The sequence below is a fragment of the Fringilla coelebs genome (genome assembly GCF_963513975.1).
Source record: "Fringilla coelebs genome assembly, chromosome: 2".
NCBI classification, from domain to species: domain Eukaryota; kingdom Metazoa; phylum Chordata; class Aves; order Passeriformes; family Fringillidae; genus Fringilla; species Fringilla coelebs.
Genome location: NC_140029.1, coordinates 11023556 through 11044501, shown reverse-complemented (window position 1 = coordinate 11044501; position 20946 = coordinate 11023556). Strand labels below are relative to the sequence as shown.

The window sequence follows — 20946 nt, the reverse complement described above, 5'->3', positions numbered from 1 at the left end:
TTTTTGAATTATGTACATTTGGCCTAATTCTTTCTGCAAGTGCAGCCTCTGGGAGCTACAGAATTTTTTGTGTCATAAAAACCCCCTGACAATGCTTTCTAGGAAAATTGTCCAGGATTCACAATGAGAATTTTAGTCGTTACATAACACAGGCTTATGTTGAATTTAATGCAGATGTTTTAATTTGCTCATAAAATCAAGGACTTTGGAATTTGGAAATAAATCTTCCAAGAAGATTTGCACTTTTCCTCAAATCAAAATAAATAGCTATTGTTTGGACTGTGGCAACATTTACTGTTTCATTAAATTTACAAGAAGAAAATCAAAGCAGGAAAGAATTGGAAGGAAGACTGTGAACAACACATAAGAGAAGAAGGGGCAGGGCAAGGTTTGTGCTGGAATAATATAATTTTTTTTTCCTTCAATACTGATCCTCTCTGTTAGAAGGAAATATGGCACCTATGACTATTAATGTTTAGCACAATGAGCAACCTAGTTTTCACAGGGAAAAAATGAGATGCCCTTAAGAGCAATAAGACACAACTAAGAACGGAAGATTTACAGCAGGGACTGAAGAGGCTTCGATTCCCTGGCCTTATTAATCCCATTTCCCACCTTACCTTGTGGCTGGCATCTCAGGGATTTCCAGCCTAGCAACACATTTTTTCTACAACTCTTCAGATCTAATAGAGAACTGCTTGCCAGATACACAAGTTAGAGAGAAATGGCAGTTTAGACAGGAACCAAAAAGAAATGACAGTGTCTCCCTGGAAAAAAAACCTGACACTCCAATCCCAGTCGTGGCCCATGACATATCATGGCTGCAAGATAACCATTAGTGTTTCTAACAAGGCTTGGACAAATAACCAATAATTTCAAATTGTCATTACATTTTGCTTCAAATTTGCAGAACTGCAGTTCCAAGGTAAAAACTTTTTTTATCAGTAGAAAAAAAGCACTGACTCAAATTTCCACAAAAAGATTTTTTGATTCCCAGTGCTTTGTCTCCAGCACTAAAGAAAGTCTTGAAAATCCCTCCCTGCTTCCCAGAGTAACAAGCTAACTACAATGGATTTTTCTGCAATTGGTTCTCCACAGACATTTTATCCTCTTCCTCCTGTAACTAGGAAACCCAAAGCAATAGTCCCTGGAGGACCAAGTAATGACAGCAAAGAAGCTCTTTAAGCTTAAGCAACTTCCCCTTTCTGAAAGCGGGAGGGCTATACAATCCCATTTACAAGATGACAGCCAGCTTGATTTCTCCAAAAAGGAAACCCCTAGAGTAGTTTAAAAAAGGCTCTCAGTCCTCTGCCAGCTCCTGGGGATCAATACAGCATTCTCATTCAACTAATTTCTCCCAAATTGCTGTGGGAAAAGACATGCTAAGTTGTTTAACTAGGGAAGAGCAGTTGTATTCAATCAAGATGAGGTATTTTTTTCATTCTCTGGTCCCTGATTACGTCTTGTTCAGTCCCAGTGAATCTGGTGACTGTCACAGGAACATTCCAGCACTGGATAAGAACCATACTGCTCCTAACAGGGCTTTTCCAATACAGAATGGACTGAAACTGTCATGAAAATGGTGCTTAACCATAGAAGAAAAAAATACCTGAATACACACATTGTGCTTTGTAAACCCAGATAAAAATACTGCACTCACACCAAGATCTTCCTTATATTTTTTAGAGAAATCCTACTTTTGTTGTTCCTTTAACAGTACAAGGTCAAATAAGTAGATTGAGATTTTTTTAAAATGTGTTTAAAATTCAAACTTATGGCTCTACATACTTAAAGAAAACAATAGCCAAGCAGGTGTTTAAATTACTTGAAATTAGCGTGGAAGAAAACATGCTGCTCATTTGGAGACTTATGCACACAAAAGAAAAAGGAGATGAAAGGTAGAAGGAATCCTACTCTATTCTGTGCTAGCCAAAAAAAGCCCAGTAAAACAAGCTGTTTAAGAATAAAACAATCTTTCTTATTTTTGGACATCATCCCTAGGGAAAAGCTTTGAAACATCAACAAAGTCTACTTACCTATGCTTTGCTTCCCTTACGCAGCAAACATCTTAAGGTTCCACTTCAGGGGTTTTTACTAGATGGAATTACATCCTTGTATTACAAGGTTCTGTAATTAATTTATTCTACTTACTATAAATATGTCTCAGTAGAAAACTGGATGACAGAAGGAGCTGCACATTAGTGGAAATCACACACAACACACCATTTGTATTACTTATAATATCAAGGGCATTAAAATGAGAATCCCTTAAAGTTATATTTAATCCTAATTGTTAGATTCTTCATTGTCAGAAGTAAAATCTTCTTTTCATCTTCTATGTAACTTCAAATACTTTTTTTTAATAGCAATTTAACAGCCATGTCTACAGAGAAGTTTAACTGTGTATGTGCAATGTACATAAACCTATACTTGTCTGTATATATATGTATATAAAGGCTTTATTTCAATTTTTCACTCTGCCTGGTACACACTGATGACTTCAGTGCATAATTTACATTTCAAAGGATACTTCAAATACAAAAATGCTGACTAGGGAAAATGTTCAAATTCAAGGATTATCACATCACTGTAGCCAAGATTTCTTGTGCTTTCTACTAAAAAGTGGAAAAAACCAGGGGTGCAGTAAAAGCCCAGGACTAAAATTCAGACTTCCTACTCGGAATCTGTGTGCCACTCTGGGGTAGTAATCTACCTTTCTTTACTCAAACAGTACTATGCCAAGCCTGACTGTAAAAGATTTGTGCAGATGGAGTGCAAGATTAAACCTGTTTAGCACTGTCAAGGCTGACCAGGCTGGGTGCTGGGTCCCTTCCAGGGTGTACATGCACTGCACAGCCTTACACCTTTTCTGACAAAAAAAAAAAGAAACCATCTGCAGTAGCTGGTGGCCAGAGCTTCCACCATTCACCAGGAAGTCAGCTGGACCAGAGGTTTGTAAGCGGGTAGCAGATGAAGATTTGGGAAACTTGTTTAGGTTGGATGTCAGGAAAAGGTTTTTACTCAAAGGGTGGCTGAGCACTGGAGCAGGCTCTCCAGGGAAAGGGGTCACAGTTCCAAGACTGACAGACTTCAAGAAGCATTTGGATTATGCTCTTGTCCAAATGCTCTTGGTGTGTCTAGCATGGGGTAAGGAGTTGGATTCAATATTCTATGATTCTACTACTGAGAATGTAGTCCACAGGAATATACTGTGTTAGTCAACCTCACTGCTGTAAGTCCATAGACCCAAAAGGATGTCACTGTCAAATCATGGCACTAACAACTTCACAAATAAGAAACAAGAGATCAATAGATTTCTGTTGTAGGGGATGAAGAACTCCTGAGTGCCAAGTGTAAGCTGAGTTCTGCTCCCTATCATGGATGCTGATTTCAGGAGTCTGAAAACAGTCACTAGGTCCTCATTCTCATCTACTTGTTTGGAGAATGGGAAGTTGCCCTTTGTCCCTCTCTCCTTTAGCAAACAAAGGGCTAGGCTGAGCATTCATTAACCTGGAGACGAGGTTTAGCTCACTAGATGACTTGCTGAATTTGCACAGAAAGTCTCCTTTACAAATACTGCTGACAGCAGCAGAAAGAATACTGCCAGGCAGTCTTAGAAATACCAAATATGTAAAATAACTATGCATTCATGATGGTGGTACATTATTTACTAATTCTTTTCTTTACCTAGGACCAAGGCAGCACATAACAAATTTATCCCCATTACCTATTGCTATTCCTTCTCTGCAAACAGGTAAGGAATCTGGAGCATCTTAGCTTGGTACCCTTTGAGAGTGCTAGGCAAGCAACCTGCTGTCATTTAACCCAACTGGTGAGGAACCCTGCTTGCATCCCAGGATTTGCACAGGTGATAAAAATAAAAGTATTAAAAAAAAAAAAAGAAAATGAAAATGGAAGAACAGAATGAGCTTAGCTGTCTGGCTGTCTTGTGAAAGACAGTATTGTTGTTTGGAAGTTAAAAGAAAAGAGAGAGGTACAATTTTAGAGAGTTAAAACTGTGTGGTTTTTTAAACTTCTGCTCTGTAATTCACTGTTTAGTGACCAGACAATTCAGATTTAAGGTAGAGAATAACCACACTATGCACTTTAATCAAAGTTGGAAATTCATAAAATATAAAAATCTTAGATAATGATATGTCCTAGAAAACTGCAAGTTGTTCACAGACCTTTTTATTTTCTTTTCAATATGACCTTCTTCTACTCTATTCATGGACATATTCAACACTGTAGAAGCTTACACAGTATAGAATTCAACTGTGTGGTAATCTTCATAAAGAATGTGCTCTTCCTCTGTCTCTATCAAAGTCTTGGAGAGTGTAGAGGCTACAGATAGCACACACTGGGAGCTCTGGGGAGCTCCCAGTTATGACAGCACAAAAAGCAAGCTGAATCAAGAACTCCATTTTTAGCTTCAGTCTTGCCTACTTTTCTTCTAAAGGAAGGCAGTTCTAAGTACACAGAGAGCTAAAAGGCAATTCACTGAAGCATCCCTGCATGACTATAAATGGTGATTTATCATTTCTGCTCTGTCTTAACATGTTCTGCAATGTTCAGATCATAGCAAGCATGTTCTACGTTACTGTTTCAACATGTCTATCAGCTACTCTCAATGCTATGTTTTCTACCTTTCTATTTTCAGGACCCTGCTATGCAAGCAAGGCCAGTTTATTACACTATTCACCAGTATTTATAGTTCTCTAACTTCCATGCAAAATGTTCCACTCAGACCCCTTTGCCCCTGTTCCCTTAGCAACACAATCTTTTCAGTTATCAAGTCCATCACATTCCCTTCCACCAGTGATGTCCTTGTTGCATCCTCTCTCATCAGAGTGGTCAGTGTGGCCAGAGTGGTGTCTTTACTTCTTCTTGCCTTGAGTTTCTCTTTCCCATGGCTTCCACTGTATCAGGGCCAGTAGGTCTGTGGTGCTACCCAGCTCAGCTTCTGTAGCTCTCTGGTCTTTCACACTATTTTATGATGTCACTATCTTCCCTGCTTTAGAGGAATATTAATACTTTAGAGGATACTTTGGAGGACCGTGACTAGACTATTGAGTTAACAGCAACACTTACTGAAATGAGTTGGTGAAGAAGAAGGGTATAGCAACTATGATTAGGTCCTATTTTCTTTCACCAGGCAAGATGCTACATCTTGCCTGCACTGAATATCACGGACTTGATTTCAAAAACTAAACATCTCTAACTTCTGCTACTATCAACTATAGCATTACATGACAAGTCTGAAAAAGAGGTTTAATAAAAACAGCAAATCCAGGTGGGAGCTGACTTGGACACTCAAAGCTGACTGCTAAGTCTCTTTCTATAAATGCTTTCATATATTGTATATTTGTGCACTATTGCTCCATGGACCATAAGCTGAAACAAGACCTTGTTGCAAAATTATTTCTTTCTCTTTCAAGACTCATGAGTTCTAGTGGTCTTTTTCTACTTTTTCCTTTACCATAGTGGTGCAAATCCACTGAAAGAAGTGAAGCTGACTGACATAGAGTGCCGCAAGAGAGTAAGCCTTAGGAGGCAGAAGACGGGTTGTTACAGAAGCCTTTTACTTACTTGCCATCAAACTACAGATCCCTTTCTCTATGTCTCATGTGGATAATTGCCCTCTCATTTTTTACAATGGAACAGAAGTATTGTTTACAATTGGTAAACAATACACAGTTCCTGTTTACAATTGTCTAAAAACTGACTTTTCAGAACTGATTGGAGAAATTATGCCAAAACCACAATCGTCAACAGCTCAGTGCTTGCTAGGATCACCACGTTTGATTGGTGCTTCCCATGCAGACACCTTGGAAATAAGCTCTGTCCTGCTACAGTGTGTGGAAGATGCAGAAAGACTTGGGGAACTGACCAAAGGAGTGTGCATCCAAATGGGAGAAAAGAAATGCAGTTGAACTGGCATTGCTGTTGTGCCAGAGGATTTAAAGACACTAAAGAGAATTGTTGGTCTGTTTAGTGCCCTGCAGGGACAAAGACACTCATGGTTATTAGAGGAATTTATTTCTGGGCCTGCAGTCTTCCACAGTATCTACTAAAGAATATCAGTCCAGAAAGGCAGTAGCATTTTCTCCTTTTCCTTTACTGGCAAACTACAGTGGTTATCATTAATCACCCAGACAATATGAAAATGCAGCATTATTTTGTTTAGTACTTCTATGCCTTCTGATTTTTCACTGATCTACCACATTGTCAAATGCTATACACACAGACAAGATACACAGTTGTGTGTGGTGAAAAAGGAAAAAAAAAAAAAGAAAAAGAAAAATGCTTAAAGCAATCCTAATTAAAATATTTCAACATGGTGTGTTTTGGACCTTGATGGTTTTTAACTTCATTTTCTTGCTTGATTATATTATTGATTTGATTTTGTTTCATTAGCATAGTTGCTTTTAAAATTAATATTCATTGTAAGATGATAGCCAGTCTTTCATCTGTTTAGGAAAGCCAGAAATACTTTTTCCATTATATAAAACCCTTAATGGTGAAATATTAATCCCACCATTTCTACACTGAAATCAGAGGGGATAATAGAAATAAGTCGCTAATTATGGAAGAGCCTTAAAAAGTCCAGAGGAAAAGATTCATGGAACAGTAGGTGTCTGTAGCACATTTTTGTGTGACATGAGAGCCTGTGAACCTGAGTGGAAAAGAACAACTCAGAGATTCCCCAGATTTATGTTTCATCTTGGATCCCAGCTAGTCAGAGGGCATTTTATGTCCTGACAAGCAGGAAAAAATATGCTGGAAAGATGGAAAAAGCACCTTTCCTGTTGGCCAGCCCTGCACAGCGCTGGGAACACGGCAAAGCCACCTGGCTGCCCAAGCCCATGGGCACAGGGCTCAGGGGAGAGCAGGCAGGGAATAAAAAAGGGAAAAATAATTTTTAAAAAATCACACAAAAAAGGGCAACTATTTCTTGAACACTTTGTTATTTCTAACATCTGACACAGCTTCTCACTTCAGTCCCTTCTTATGTCCATAAATGTTGCACTTGAGGGAAGTGCTCTTGTAGGTAAAGTGTTAGGATGAATTTTAAAGTTCACTTCTTGGCAAATCAGAATATTTGTATCTAACTTTTAAAAAGCACCTGAATATCACAGCTCTTTCTGTCTTATTTATGAACTGAAAATAATATAATTTTTTAGGATGTTTTGAGTTGATTTAGCCAAATTTGTTAAGGAAATAAAAGAAGAGGTGAATAGGACTAGATGTGGAATTATGAAATATTTAATACATAAGACAGCTTCTATTACTGCTTATGGCTTTTCATTAACCAATGACACCTGAGAAGAAGTGTCTTGTGCACAGCCAGAAAACACTTCTGAAGGTTTTGCCAGAGAGTAGTCATGAGAGAATCTCATGGATCAGGGGAAAGCAATGAGTCTTCAGTGGCCCTACAATACCACAAATTCAAGCTTTAATTGCAGAATGTCTATCATTTAAGAAAACTTTATATGCACAACATTATAAAAGAGCAGAGTCCAGCTTTGAAAAACCGAAATATTCAACAAATGTCTTGATGATTTTTAGAAAATTCTCTTAAGCAGTGAAACTTGCAAATTAATGTGACTGATTATTTTTTAGTTCTACATGGAAAGCAATCACAATTACCGCATTTCATATGCTGTAATAATATAGGCGGTCTGTATTAAAGACTGAATCATGTCAATAGGTATTTCTGCAAAAGATTAAAAATTAAACATTTGAACAAAACATTTTAAACAAAAGATTAATAGTTAAACATTTTTTTCAGACTACATTCTAAACTATTAATTTTGCTGAGTTAATGAGTTCTCACCTTTTACTGATTTAGAACACAATGATGATACTGGGAGTTGAGATTTACTATTTTTGTCAGCATCCTATTTTCAAAGATCCCTTTTAAAAATCAAGGTGACAATTTTATCATGTTGAGAACATTAAAAGAACCTAGCTTTTGGCATACAATTCTGAGATGAAGGATGAAATCTGAGAAAGCTAGTAAATAAGTACTAAATATAAGAATCTTAGAAATCAGAATTCTTTAAAATGTGCTTGCTTCTAAACAGCTATTGAAACTGAGCTTATACTGTTGGGTTTTTCTTATTTTCTCTGAGAATGGAAACAGGGACATTTATTTCTACTATGGGGAATATGTGTTACAAATTATTGATTTTACATCTATTTAAAGAATATTTAGAATATTCTCAGCTACATTTTCCTTATATTTTGCTTTTCTTTAACTATGCTAACAGACAAAACATACAAATATTCATAGCCTATTTTTTTCTTCAGTGTATTCTCTCATTTTGTTTGTAGAAAATTCAATTTCACATTACCATACCACTTAGTCCATATGATTTCTTTCTCAAAAGATATAAGACCATCATGAGTTACATACTGACAAACTCATAGGATCTGACACCTCTCATGCATGAAATTCTGTGCATGTATGAGTATCCCACCCCTAATAATATTATGAGAAAACAAGGCAAAAATTCAGCTCAAGTAGTTATGATCACTGCAGAAGACAAAAGGGAAAGGGAAAAAGAAAATTCTCCCCCTCGTGGCAAAGAAGTAGCACAAGCCAACTTGTTAGATTGGCATTGAACATCAGTGTCAAAAGTTCTGATCTGAACTAAAGGAGTAATGAACCTGATATACCAGGTAAAGGCCTCCTTTTGGCCAGGAAGATGAGTCCTCTAAAGCCCTAAGCCTTGAGAATAACTTGGCAAAACCACCTAGAAAGCTAAGCTTTATGGCAGCCAATAGCTATGCATAGAGGTGTTTTTACCTAAAACCACTTAACTTCCAGTTCTGCAGAATAAAGTGTTGCATCAGTCAATAAAATCTGGACCATAAAGATTAAATTTCTTTACCCTTTCTCAAAGTGGTTCCAAATAGAACTGCAACATCACTAAACCTGAGACCAAAATTAGAAGGGAGCAGCTAAAAGCACTTTCATACATGCATGCAACTACACACACAAAAATAAATATACAGAGGATTCAACCTATGGCAACACCTTATACTTAAGAAAGTAAATTTATGGCCAGGAAAAGCAGTTTTGCAGACAGACATAGCACTTTGCAATAATAGCTAACAAAAATGGTAGAAGGAAGCTCTTTGTTTAGTAGTGATAAAGGAAAATCAAACACTATCACTTTTAGAATTTTATTAACTGAACTGACAACAAAGAGTTTGAAAGAAACACTGTGAGTAAAAGGATGAAGTATGACTTTGAAGACATTTCTGAAAATCTGCATCATTAGAAATTATATTCACAGTTTCTGGTTTGTTGAGAAGCAGATGCTTGCTTTTCTGAAACTTTTAAGGTCTTTAAAAGTTCAAAAAATCCAAGTCCTTTCCTAGATAAGATGGACAGACACTGCAGGACCACAGAACAATAACCTCTGATTATTAACATATTCCAGAGGACTATATCAAGCAGATTCTAGAGAAAGACTGCAGGAAATCTTACTGATGAATACATGAGACTTTAGATATCTTAAAAAGAGAATACTTATATCAGAAGGTTCTGATTTCTTTGCAGGATTTTCCCCCAGATGAAGTACCCCCTACCATTCAAACAAGCATTATGCATTTTCTTCATGAGTATGACATCAGAGTTCTAAAAGAATAAAATTGCATAAAGTCTGAAAAATATAATGAATCTATAAAAAAGGAGAAGGACCAGCAGGATCTCCCCGCCCTTCATGCTTACAGACAAGATTGAAGGTGAAGTCCTAGAAGTAGATAAGGGCAAGTTGAGATTTATGTCAAAGAGCTCAAACCCTACAAGTCTTTTCCCCCAGCCAGGCTGAACCCCAGGACACAGAGACAGCAAAAGCTTTACAGCCCAAGATGCCACTGGCTTTCTGGGCTGGAAGTGCATGTAGCCTGCTCCTATCTAATTTTCCATCTGCTAACAACACCGAGAGGGTTGTTCTAAAGTCCTCCATCACTCATGAGGATTAAATCAGAGGTGAAAATGTCAACATGCTTAGTCCCAGAGCTGCCATCCAGAGGGAGGTAGATAGGGCCGAGCCAACAGAAGCCCCAAGGAATTAATCACAAAATGCAAAGTGCAGCACCTGTGAAGGAAGAACCCCTCGCAAGAATATAGTTTGGAAATTGATTGGCTGGGAAATGGCTTTGCAAAAAAGAATCTGGGGTACTGTGGGCAGCAAGTGGGACATGAGCCAGCAGTGTTCCTTGTTAGCCAAAACAACCAAATATATCCTGGGCTGCGTTGGCAGCAGCACAGCCAGCAGACGGAGAGGAAAGGCTACCCTTCCTCAATCAGATCACATTGGGCCACATCTAGAACAAATTGTCCAGTTTTGCACTGGTCAAAACAGGACCTTAATGAACTGGAGTGAATTCAGCAGGACAACACCACGAAAGTCATGGGGCTGGGGCCCTTGCTCTGGGAGGAGGTCATTGAAGAGCTTCAGTCAGGCTCTGCAGAGGGGTGCATAGTGTGAGGATGAAAGATAACAGGCATAAAAGCAAATTAGAAGTTTAGACCAGATGTAAGGAAAAATTGCACCATGAGGACAGTCAAGCTGTGGAACAGGTTGTCAAGAAGTTGGTCAGTCTCTGTTGTTGAAGGTCTTTAAGACCTGTCTGGCTAAAGTAACCTGGTCCAGTAGTGTTGACCATGTTTTGTGCAGAATGTTACACAGGGAGAGTCCCTGACAGTCCTTCCAACTGGAACTATTCTGTGATTCTATGACACTAATTAAAGAAATGAAAACTCTCTAAGTCACCATAGCTAGATCTCACACAGTTCAGGACAAAGGGAAAATATTGCAGCAAGGTGTAATCACACAGAGATAAGTTGCTAAAAGGGATTCTAATGATTTTTTTATAACTAACAGGCTAAGCAAATAAAACATAAGGAAATGAAACTTCAGTGATTCTGTTGTCCATCATTCATTTCCAATAATAAATTTTCTAGCCTTTTAGCCAATTTCAGCCAAATCTGAGAAGGAAGTCTCAGAGGTAATTGTGCTGTTATAGGATTTTGAAAAATTGGTTGCTGGAGAAAAGAAATAACATTTTACTTGTTTTAAAACTCCAGAAATATAAGCAGAGGGTCCCTGAGCTCCATTTTGATTAGCAACTGTATTACAGCTGTCCAGCTAATACATGCACAGATCAAAATTTAAGTATGGTCTGTATTCTATGGGAATTTTATTTGAATACTTTGCTTTATTGTTTTTCAATCTTGGCACCCACCTTTTTTTTAATTTTCTTGCTGTCATACAAGACTTGTGGACAGAAACAGTAAATCAGATAATCTGACTAGAATTGAGGCTACACAATCTTACAGTGTTATCCTTATGTAGCCCTAATAGATAGAGAATTGCCTCAAGGTCTTAATGGAGTTATAACTAAACCCAATTTTCCTGAGTGATATCAGCCTTAATGATATAGGAGCACAGCAAAATAATTGTCACTCATTTCATTTTAGTGTAACTGCTGGAAGAACATTTTCAACCTTACGCTAAGAATTAATCTCTCTTTTACCAGAAAAGCAACTTGACACTAAAAATTACTAATCAGATGAAATAATGAAAGTCTAATCTAGAAGGAAACTATATATTCCAGGAAGAAACAAATAATATAACATTAGAAAAAAGTACTTGCATTTATGGCACAGTCTCCTGCAGAAGCCCAGAAGACAAGTGGTTAAGCAAGTCTCAAACACTGATAGCCAGAAGGTCAGACCCAACCAAGGGTTGTTGGTGAGAGCACACTGTGAGAAAGAACAGCATGTGGCTGAAGAAGGGGCCAGGCAGAGGTAGGGCAGTACTTCCATGGGACAATTGTCCTTGTTCTGGCTCCTGGAGCTAAGAACACGGTACAGGGCAAGTACAGGAATGAGGTCAAGGAGGAGGCATGGACTGTTGGCCAAAGGCCAGCCCAGTAGTCTTTATTCCCTGATCAAGACTTCTAAAATCCCCCACAAACTCTCTGACCTATTTTCAGAGACATCCAGAAGAACAAATTGAATGATTAATAATTTGCATAGAAAGCAAGAAACTTAGCTCCAGGGTGGGGAAAACTTAGCTTTAAAAAGGTGCCTCCACAAAGCCTGCCTGGTGCCCGCCCCATCAGCTGGATCCCTGTGGCTCTTTCTCCCTTTCTCTCTTTTTTAATCTTTTAAACCTCTCTCCCTCTCTCAAATTTCTCTCTCTCTTCTCTACCACCTGGTCCCTTAGTCAAAATCCACCACTGTTTACTTATACTGTAACACTTATACCAATTTCCATCATGTGAATAATTTAGTAAGAAAACTTTGTAAGTGTTTATGGCCCATCTGAATTTTGTTGTTCCTTTTTGAAAATGGCATCTATAAATTTAGAGTAGTCCCTTCCTGTTAAGGATTGGATCCACAGTCCCCCCCAAAATAACAGTAAATAGGAAACAGGTGTTTTGCCTACTTTTACAAAACATCCCTCAATACTCCGCTTCAAGTTAAGAAGGAAATTTTTTCCTATGATAAAAAATATTCATAGTTCCACAGACAAATTAAAAAAAAATTGAAGGCTAAATTAATCTCAAGGCTTAAATTTTAGGGAGCAGAAACTACTCTATGAATATGCAGTGTACCTAGTGCTATAAAACAGTTTTTGCCAGTTCCATTGCTCTAACAGTTGGGATCACACCAGAAATATTAACTAGCTTTCACCAAAATCACCTCAAACACTGACTTGCCCATAAAGAAAAGAAAATTTCAAAGCTGACCATCCCCACTGATTTACTGAAGGTCACTAGACTGAACCTTGTAATCTCAAAACTGTTAATACCAAGGTCTATGACTAACACAAAACTTGCTGCTTTCTACTCCAAACTTAATGTATGTCTTTGTCTCTTTGGCACATAGGGGTTTATGTAATACATATAATAAAAGAAAAAAGTTTCTTTCAAACTGTCTTGGAGGAAGCAAGGGAAAATTATATTTATTAGATGATAGCAACAATATGTACTGAGAGCTGAGAAACAACAGTGATGAAAACTGTATAAAACAGAAAACTGCAACTTCTGACTTAAGCTACAGATGTTAAAGACCAGGGTCCCTCTACTGCCAAAAATGCTTTCCCAGGAGGCATTTGCAGGGAAGTGTACACTGCACCATGGCAACTAGAGAGCAGCAATTCCTCAAAAAGCTTAAAGGGAATTCTGCAAAGGAGCTCACCTTAGTACATCCAATATGCCTTGGACCTAATGGCAGCTCCTGCAACCTCATCCTTCATCCGGTGCACAGCTGACCCAGCTAAATATTCATCCAGCTAAAATAATCTGGCACAGCACAATGCAATGATTCAATACCAACAGTGAAAGTATAGCTTATTTGTCAACACTTACAGAAGGTAATAGAAGTCCCTGCAAATAAAGTTTTGGACCTGAGGATATCCTGCAGTTAGGCTATATCTACATGGATGGATGCAGCTAAACATGAATGAGCTCTGCCTGTGCTTTGAGATGGTTGGCTTTAAATCAGGACTATCTGGGCAGTTACAGAGATGCACTAACACAGCATTGTCCCTAAAGCAAGTATACCCTTCATTCCAGCTGTGTCTCATAGCTTATGACACTGCCCACGATGTCATATTTTTTTGTGTATCTGACATGAAGGCCCAAGACAGTTCATATCCAGATGGCTCAGAGTCTATTTGCTTCTGCCTGCAATTCTCTTCATACATATTTGCATTCCCATAGTTCTACAGCCCACATATTCATGACTAAGCCATAACATTTCCCAGACATTTCAGTGAAAATCTTTGTTTGTACAGCAGAAAAAGGCTCCACAATAATTCCTGCATGAATGTGGCGCAGTTTTGTCACAGAGCATTTTACAGTAAAGTTATGCTAAGTTATGCTAATTGTCAGCCTTGAGGGTTGGTGATTTTAAAACATACAAGATTCTTTTTCAGCTAAAACACTTTCACAGCACAAACACATGCAAGATTATCTCCTCTACTTATTAAAAGAAATTCTGAATTAGTTATTTTCACCTCATTTTACAATACAGGCACCTTCAATTCCCATAACACTTTCCTGTTTTAAACTCTTTAATTACAGTATGACAGTGATTTAAGAAGCATAGCTCTTTTCCCAAAAGCTGTAGTATTTTTTCTTATCCTGCCTCAAATTTGCTATTAAAGTTCAACAAATAATTTTAGATTTCACTTATAGCAGTTTCATTTAGAAGACGATCTTACAAATAGTGCCCTGTGAAAAGAGACATTTTAATGGCTATATATAAAGTAAAAATATTTTCCAGCTTTGCTACAAATTTAATCTATTTAGTGATAAGTTAGGCCACAAAAATATTTATACATATTTTGGGTTTCTTTTCATTATAAACATTGACAGAAAGCCCTATCTAGATTGCCCATAAAAAACCATTTATATGTTACATTACACCTGCTTGGGATATATTATTTTATACTTATTTCCTAGCAATTAAGTAACCAGTGAAACTTAACAATACATTAACTTGATGGTGCAATATTATGGGGATAAATCAAGTGGCATTTGCTGCAAGAATTTGATTATATAGCAACTGCTATGGAATGCAGTTTTGTACAGTAAGCAGGGTATGGAAATAAATTAACATCTAATGTTGGCTTTAAGAGTCAAGCATTATAAGCTGCCCTTTTCAAATTCTAAATGAACAATTTGATTCTCTGTGAAAGAAAGAAAAAAAAACCCTACCCTGCATGTAACTAAGGCTTGGTAACTATTTTGAGATTAACATTAGAAAGGAAATAATTTTCCTCTCTCATTGGGGATGAACTAATCTGTTCTGGTTTTCACTTTCACCTTGAATCCTGAGCCAAGGGTAATTCTAATAACAAGTCTTACAACCTCAACAGAAATATGTGAGCAGACATTTTTTCAGAAGAGAACAGCTACTATTTCTCACTTTCTCTTAAAATACCCATGCCTTCCACTAGTTGCTTTTCTCCCAGTACTGAAAGAAAGCCAGCAAACATTAATTTTTGTCATTCACTTTGTCAGAGTTAAAGCAAGTACAAAGAAATGCTGACTGGGCTTAGTGAAAGAGATATATAACAACACATTAGTTATAAATTAAACTGCATTGTTTTGTTATACTTTCTAGTTTAAGATTAATTTCCCCTAATTTTATCTATCCAAAAGTAATATCTCTAGTCTTATCTTGTCTGGTCTCCCTGAAGAGTCAGAGACTCACAATATATAGTGCAGCAGTTACCTGTGAAAGGATTGCCTGGCAGGATTAAATTGAGAAAGAACACAAGCAAGTACTGTCAAATAGGCAACTAAAACTCGGATAGCTAAAGATCGGTCACATGACTCACATCTTCAATGACTTCAGATTTACAGAGCACTGTTAGTGCCTCAGATGGAAATTGGAAATCCACAACTGAGAAACTCTGGGAAGGAAAATATAAATAGCCCAAATGGCTCCCTAGTATGTCTAATTAAAATTAAAGAATCACTGACAATAATTCTATTTTGACGTTCCTTAAGACAGATATGGCACTCAAGGCTACAAACCCATTTTCTTGAAAGTTCTAAATGTGCCCCTTTTATCTTTTGGTTTCAGTTTGGATTTTTTGAAAGGCTAAATCGTTGTATAATAAACCATCACAAAGGGATTCAGACCTAAGCATGGTTTTATAGTGGAATGTTAATGAGAAATCTATACAAGATTGGCATGGAATGAATGAGAGAGTTGGACCACTCTCAAGTAAGGGGTGGAGACCATGAAAGAAGGGTTGAGGTACCTAATTGTTTCTGGAAATCTATACTCAATAAAATAATTTCCTTAGTATTCTAACATCTGGGTCTGCACTTGTCAATTGCTTATGCTTACTCCTCCAAGAAAATATCTCATACTATGAAAAGATAGCTTTACTCTTAATACTTCACTTGGGCTGAATGCACATCTCTTCATACTGTATAATTTCTACTGAGCAAGAAGAGCACAGAAGCTGATCTGATTCAGATACCATAGACAAGAATGTTCTCAAGGCTTGCTGGTTCTGCAGAAATTCAGAACACAGGCAGGTTACTTACATTTGAAAACTTAATGGATTTCATTACTTTTTTCTAATATCTTGATCCATGGATCAGATTAGTTCTCAACTCAACAGAATATATGAGTAAGGGATTATGACATCTGCTACTACATGGTTATAAAAATATTACCACAAAATATTATTTCTCTGACAATGAATCAATTCTTTATGTATAATAAATGTTTTCCTTCGCCCTTACCAAGCTAATCAACAGCTAATTTAAGATTATTCAGAAAAACTTGACAGTTGTACTGTTATCCAAAAATGAAACTAATCCTTAGTATAAACCTATAACTATTTTTTATGGTTTACTCTTATTACTATAAAAATTGCTAGCTGTCTGTGAATTTCATACAGCCTCCATGTATTTTAATTATCATTATTATGGATTTGTTATCTTTTCTTATAAAAGATTGGCATATCACTTTTTTCTACTTTTCAGAGTTATCTAGAAGCACTTTCTAAAGATATCTGATATCAACATCTCCCCATTCTCTCACAACATTTAATTTTTAGTGGATTTGAGATCAATTAGATGTGCATTAATATAGTCAGTAATGTAGGCCCTGGAAGATAATTCTTAAATAAGACATGAAAAAGACAAAAATTAGTTGCCTGGAAATTCAGTATTTTGCTTTTGAATTATATTCATATGAGTATTTTTCTAACTTTTTCTGCCTCATGTGTCTTTTTTTCCTTTTTTTTTTTTTTAACGTTCTCATCTGCAATTCCTTAAGAAATATTTTAAATTAACATCTATTCTGCAAAACTTTGTTGCACTTCATTGATTCAGTGATTTCTGACAGTTTCAATGCTCCCTTAATTTTAGGGAGCACTTGTTTACAGAAGAAAGACTTAGGCATAAATATCATGGGAAGACAATAAACTGAAAAGACAAAGAAGATCTTTTACAAGTGGCATGCTGAGAGGATAAAAAGTTATATAAGACAGTAATTTAAAAGTCTATCTTCCATTGTGGTTATTTTTCCCAAAAATTGTATGTTCTCATTTAAAAAAATTATATGCTTTCATTTAATTGGTATATAGGGACCTGGTGTTAGTGTCACTTCCTAAATAATCACGATTAATACCAAAAAAAACCCCAGTATTTGAGACTGCTGGAAAGAAGAAAGACTATTGTGAAATTCTGGTACAAGGAGAGGAAAAACTATGACATCTGAGTGGTTATTCTTACTGGCGCTAAAACCTTACCTTTCAAATTTCAGATTCTATTCTCTTAATACAAATTTTGGAAAGATAACATGGAAATTTAGTATCAAGCAAAGGTTGAAGTAATAAATGAAATAATCAATTGCTCTTTAGCTCACAAAAGACAAATCAGGCCACTGCTATTTCCTGGAGTTTGTTTTGCACTCATAAAACCGAAACCAAGGAAACAAATTCCACTTGGTGTGAGATGATGTCACTCCAACATTTATCTATTGGGAGCACAATGAGTTACCACGTTCTGATATTACTTGGAATATAAAAGAAAGTCACTCCTATCAAAGAACCATGCTTAGATACAGGCTTGACTTAAAAAATTAGTAAGTGAATATTAGTGGTGCACTGTGTTTGTGAAAGAATAAAAAATTTGCATTTTTCCTAAAGCCACTGGAAGAGTACTTTAGGATGACCACAGCATTTTTGCTCTTTTTTTCCCAGTGAAATATTGTCTGTTATATTACACTAAGTACTATATGGACTCTTATTTAAATATAGGAAATATGATAAAGTAAAAGTGTGAAATAAGGTTTTCAAAAACTGTAGAAGAACTGCACTTGTAAAGCTATTTGAATGCTCACCATTCACAGTGTATTTCTGTCAAACTGGTGCAGGCTCTGCTATAGAACAAACTGAAAATCTATTTTGATTTCTAATTAAAAGGAACTCACTCTAGAGTTAATTACAAAGCATCTAGATATGAATCAGGACTTCAAGGAAATCAATTTCACACAAAAAATGCAACATGAAGGTTTCTAATGGATTTAGAGATTTAGAGGAGGCTCTCTGCTAGTAACTACAGTGGTAAGGAAAGTTGCTTAGTTCTTCCATCTGTCATGGTGATAGTTGACTTTTCATTTATTAAAATAATAATTTCCATGTTATTACAAGCCTTTGATTTCATAAAACCAATATTCAGAAATGAACATAGTTCTGGTATACTTTTTCCTGGTACCTTTCAAACATGGAATACTCACAATCACTTAGACACGCTCCCTTGAAAGCAAGACAGCTCCAATAATAATTCCAATCCTGTCCTTTAGCATCATCATCAATAGCATATCTCCTAAACACAACTTCATCCATGTCTCCAGGGCAGAGCTACACTGATACTTTCACCCATTACAGACACAAACTGCTAGAGGTAAAATGCTAAAGGCCACATTGTCTTCCTTCACCTCATCCCTTGGATTTGTGTGCAGTCCAAATGCCCCTCAAAGAACAGCAGAAGCTATAGGAACCATCTAGAGTTCAAACAAAACCTCTTTAAGGCTGATACCAAACCCAAAACATTGAAAAGAAAAATAAAGGTGTGCGAATCAGAGAGCAGTCAAGCTTATATCACCTTGAGCTGCTGTCCATCATACTGAACCAGGATAAATGCCCCAGGCAAAGGCCAGCTAGACAGTAATCATACTTTACAGTTCTCCACTGCCTGTATCTGATGACTTCAAAATACTTGACAAACACTAATTCATTTCACCTCACAAGATTTCTGCTGCTGGCTAAATACCACTACAGCCTAAATAACGAATAATTGAGTGTCAGTGATCATAGTTCAAGCTTTCAACTAACTAAATTGCTGTTCTTGCTATGCACAAGTGGCAGAAAATGCATATGAGAGGATTCCAAATGTTTCTCAAAGATTGCTCTACTAAAACAGTAACTGGCTGGGAAAAGCCAGTCTCTAAGGAAAGGAGATTCCACAGAGCTTGGTGTACTAAAGCAGTAAAACCTTGGGCAAAGCTAGTCTCTAGGAAAAGCTCAACAGCAAATATCTCCTGGTCTTATTATCTGTGTGAGCTGATTTTCTTCAACCCTTTTTCTAACTTATCCTTCATTTCTGTACATGGCATCATGACTTAGAAGGAATTTTCTTACCACATCAGAACAGGACTTGCTATTTGAAAAAACCTAAAGCAACCAAACAGGCAAAGAAGAATAATTTGCAAACTTTACCCAACTATAAATCTGTCTCAGTTTCTTACACTTTAAATGTTGAGACAAAGCAGAGATGACACAAAGATTACTGACTTAGATTTTTTTACTGTTTATTTCTACGATTTTTTTTTTTTAAGCTTTACTCTCTTCTCTCTCCAGCAATCTAAAATCAAAGCTAGTGACTTGATGGCAGTGGAAATAATATCTCTAGGAATCTGCAAAGTGACAGCTGTTTACCAATATTTCTAAACAAAGAAAACATAGAAGTTACCAAGGATTGGATTGTAAAGCAAAGTTTGCACAGGTTAAACCCACATGAAGTATTTCTTTTCTTCCAGTAACTGCTTACACATGAAGAATCATGTCTCACTCTATCATTAATGTAATAATTTGCACATAAAGCTAATTTCTTGTATAATAATGACAAGGTCTTTATCAACATTTTCTTAGATAAATATTTCAAAACATATGTGTAGTGCCAAAAGTGGCATTCTATCAAATATCAATCCATTGTCTTTTGAGGTGGCATAGCAAACAAAACTTTTAATGCCAAGTTTTCAGCATTGACTGAAGAGCTGAAGAGCCAATTTTGTAGAATTCCTATGCATGGAAAGTTTCAATGAATGGAACTATTGATATATATAAAATGATTTTCTTTATCAGATTAATGCCATTCATTCTCAGAAGAATTGTCAAGGACTTTTCTCTGGTAATTCAATAAATTCTTGAAACTATGACTTTTTAATCTAAGGCAAAGTTATTTGTTAACTCTTAAGTACTCATGCTGGAAAAAAGGTATATCCCAAAAATCATAGCAATTTATGCAGCATTACCAGTTCAATGGTTCAATGCAAGTGATAGCTGGTCAAAATATTTTCATATTTTCAGTTTTACAAAAATGCTCACAAATTAAATTACAATTCTGTACAGGTGTTCTATGCTTAGAAGAAAGTTAGAAGAAAGTATTGTTTGTGACAAAAAGAAGAAAAAAACCAATTAACAATAGGTCAAATATCAAAGAAAGCCATCTAAGAGAGCAAATTTTTAAAGCTACTTACGCCTGTCGATCCCTGTACATCTTGTTAACTTTCTCCCATTCAAAATTAAGTTGAGTCAGCTTTTCTTGTATGTTTGCTACTTCCTTTGGTGTAACATTTTTCAAGGCCGGTGTCTTCTTGTTGTTAATAATTTCTACATGACCTTGCAGTCTCCCCAGGCTATCCTTAATGCTCTGTAACATCAAGATTTTAAAAAATAAAAACAAAACATTTTTTTTATAAATAAAAAGTAATTGTTTATAAAAAAAGAGAAATTGGTACAAAATGCTAATTAAACCATAACATTGATAATAAGAGTAATTTTACAATAACCTGGTAGAATAATTGAATGTCCATCCTTTCTTTGAAGACTGAATGAAATAGATCTGTGGAAGTCCATGGTTGGAGGGGAAGCAATGTGCTATTTGCTCAAAAGTTCAGCATGTCAGTACTTACATTTCCTAACCTGACAAAATCAGTTGTATTTTTTTCACTAATTAAAGTTATTAGACTGAATTTACTATTTTGTAAAATATAAGACTTGAAGTCCTTACGTAAATGTGAAGACAATGCATTGAAATAATTTTATACAAAACCACCCTGCAAAAACAAAGAAAAAATACTCTGGGTTCCCTGAGTTCCTAGAG

At 36.4% G+C, this 20946-nt stretch overlaps 1 protein-coding gene across 6 annotated transcripts in view; it reads right to left on the bottom strand.

The window, feature by feature from the left end:
• DMD (dystrophin) overlaps positions 1–20946 on the bottom strand; it is a 972793-nt gene that overhangs the window by 549036 nt on the left and 402811 nt on the right. For all 6 annotated transcript variants that reach the window (XM_084201221.1, XM_084201219.1, XM_084201223.1 and 3 more), the window contains one exon: positions 20321–20493. In XM_084201221.1, the coding sequence (XP_084057347.1) occupies positions 20321–20493 (173 nt within the window). The remainder of the gene's footprint in view (positions 1–20320; positions 20494–20946) is intronic.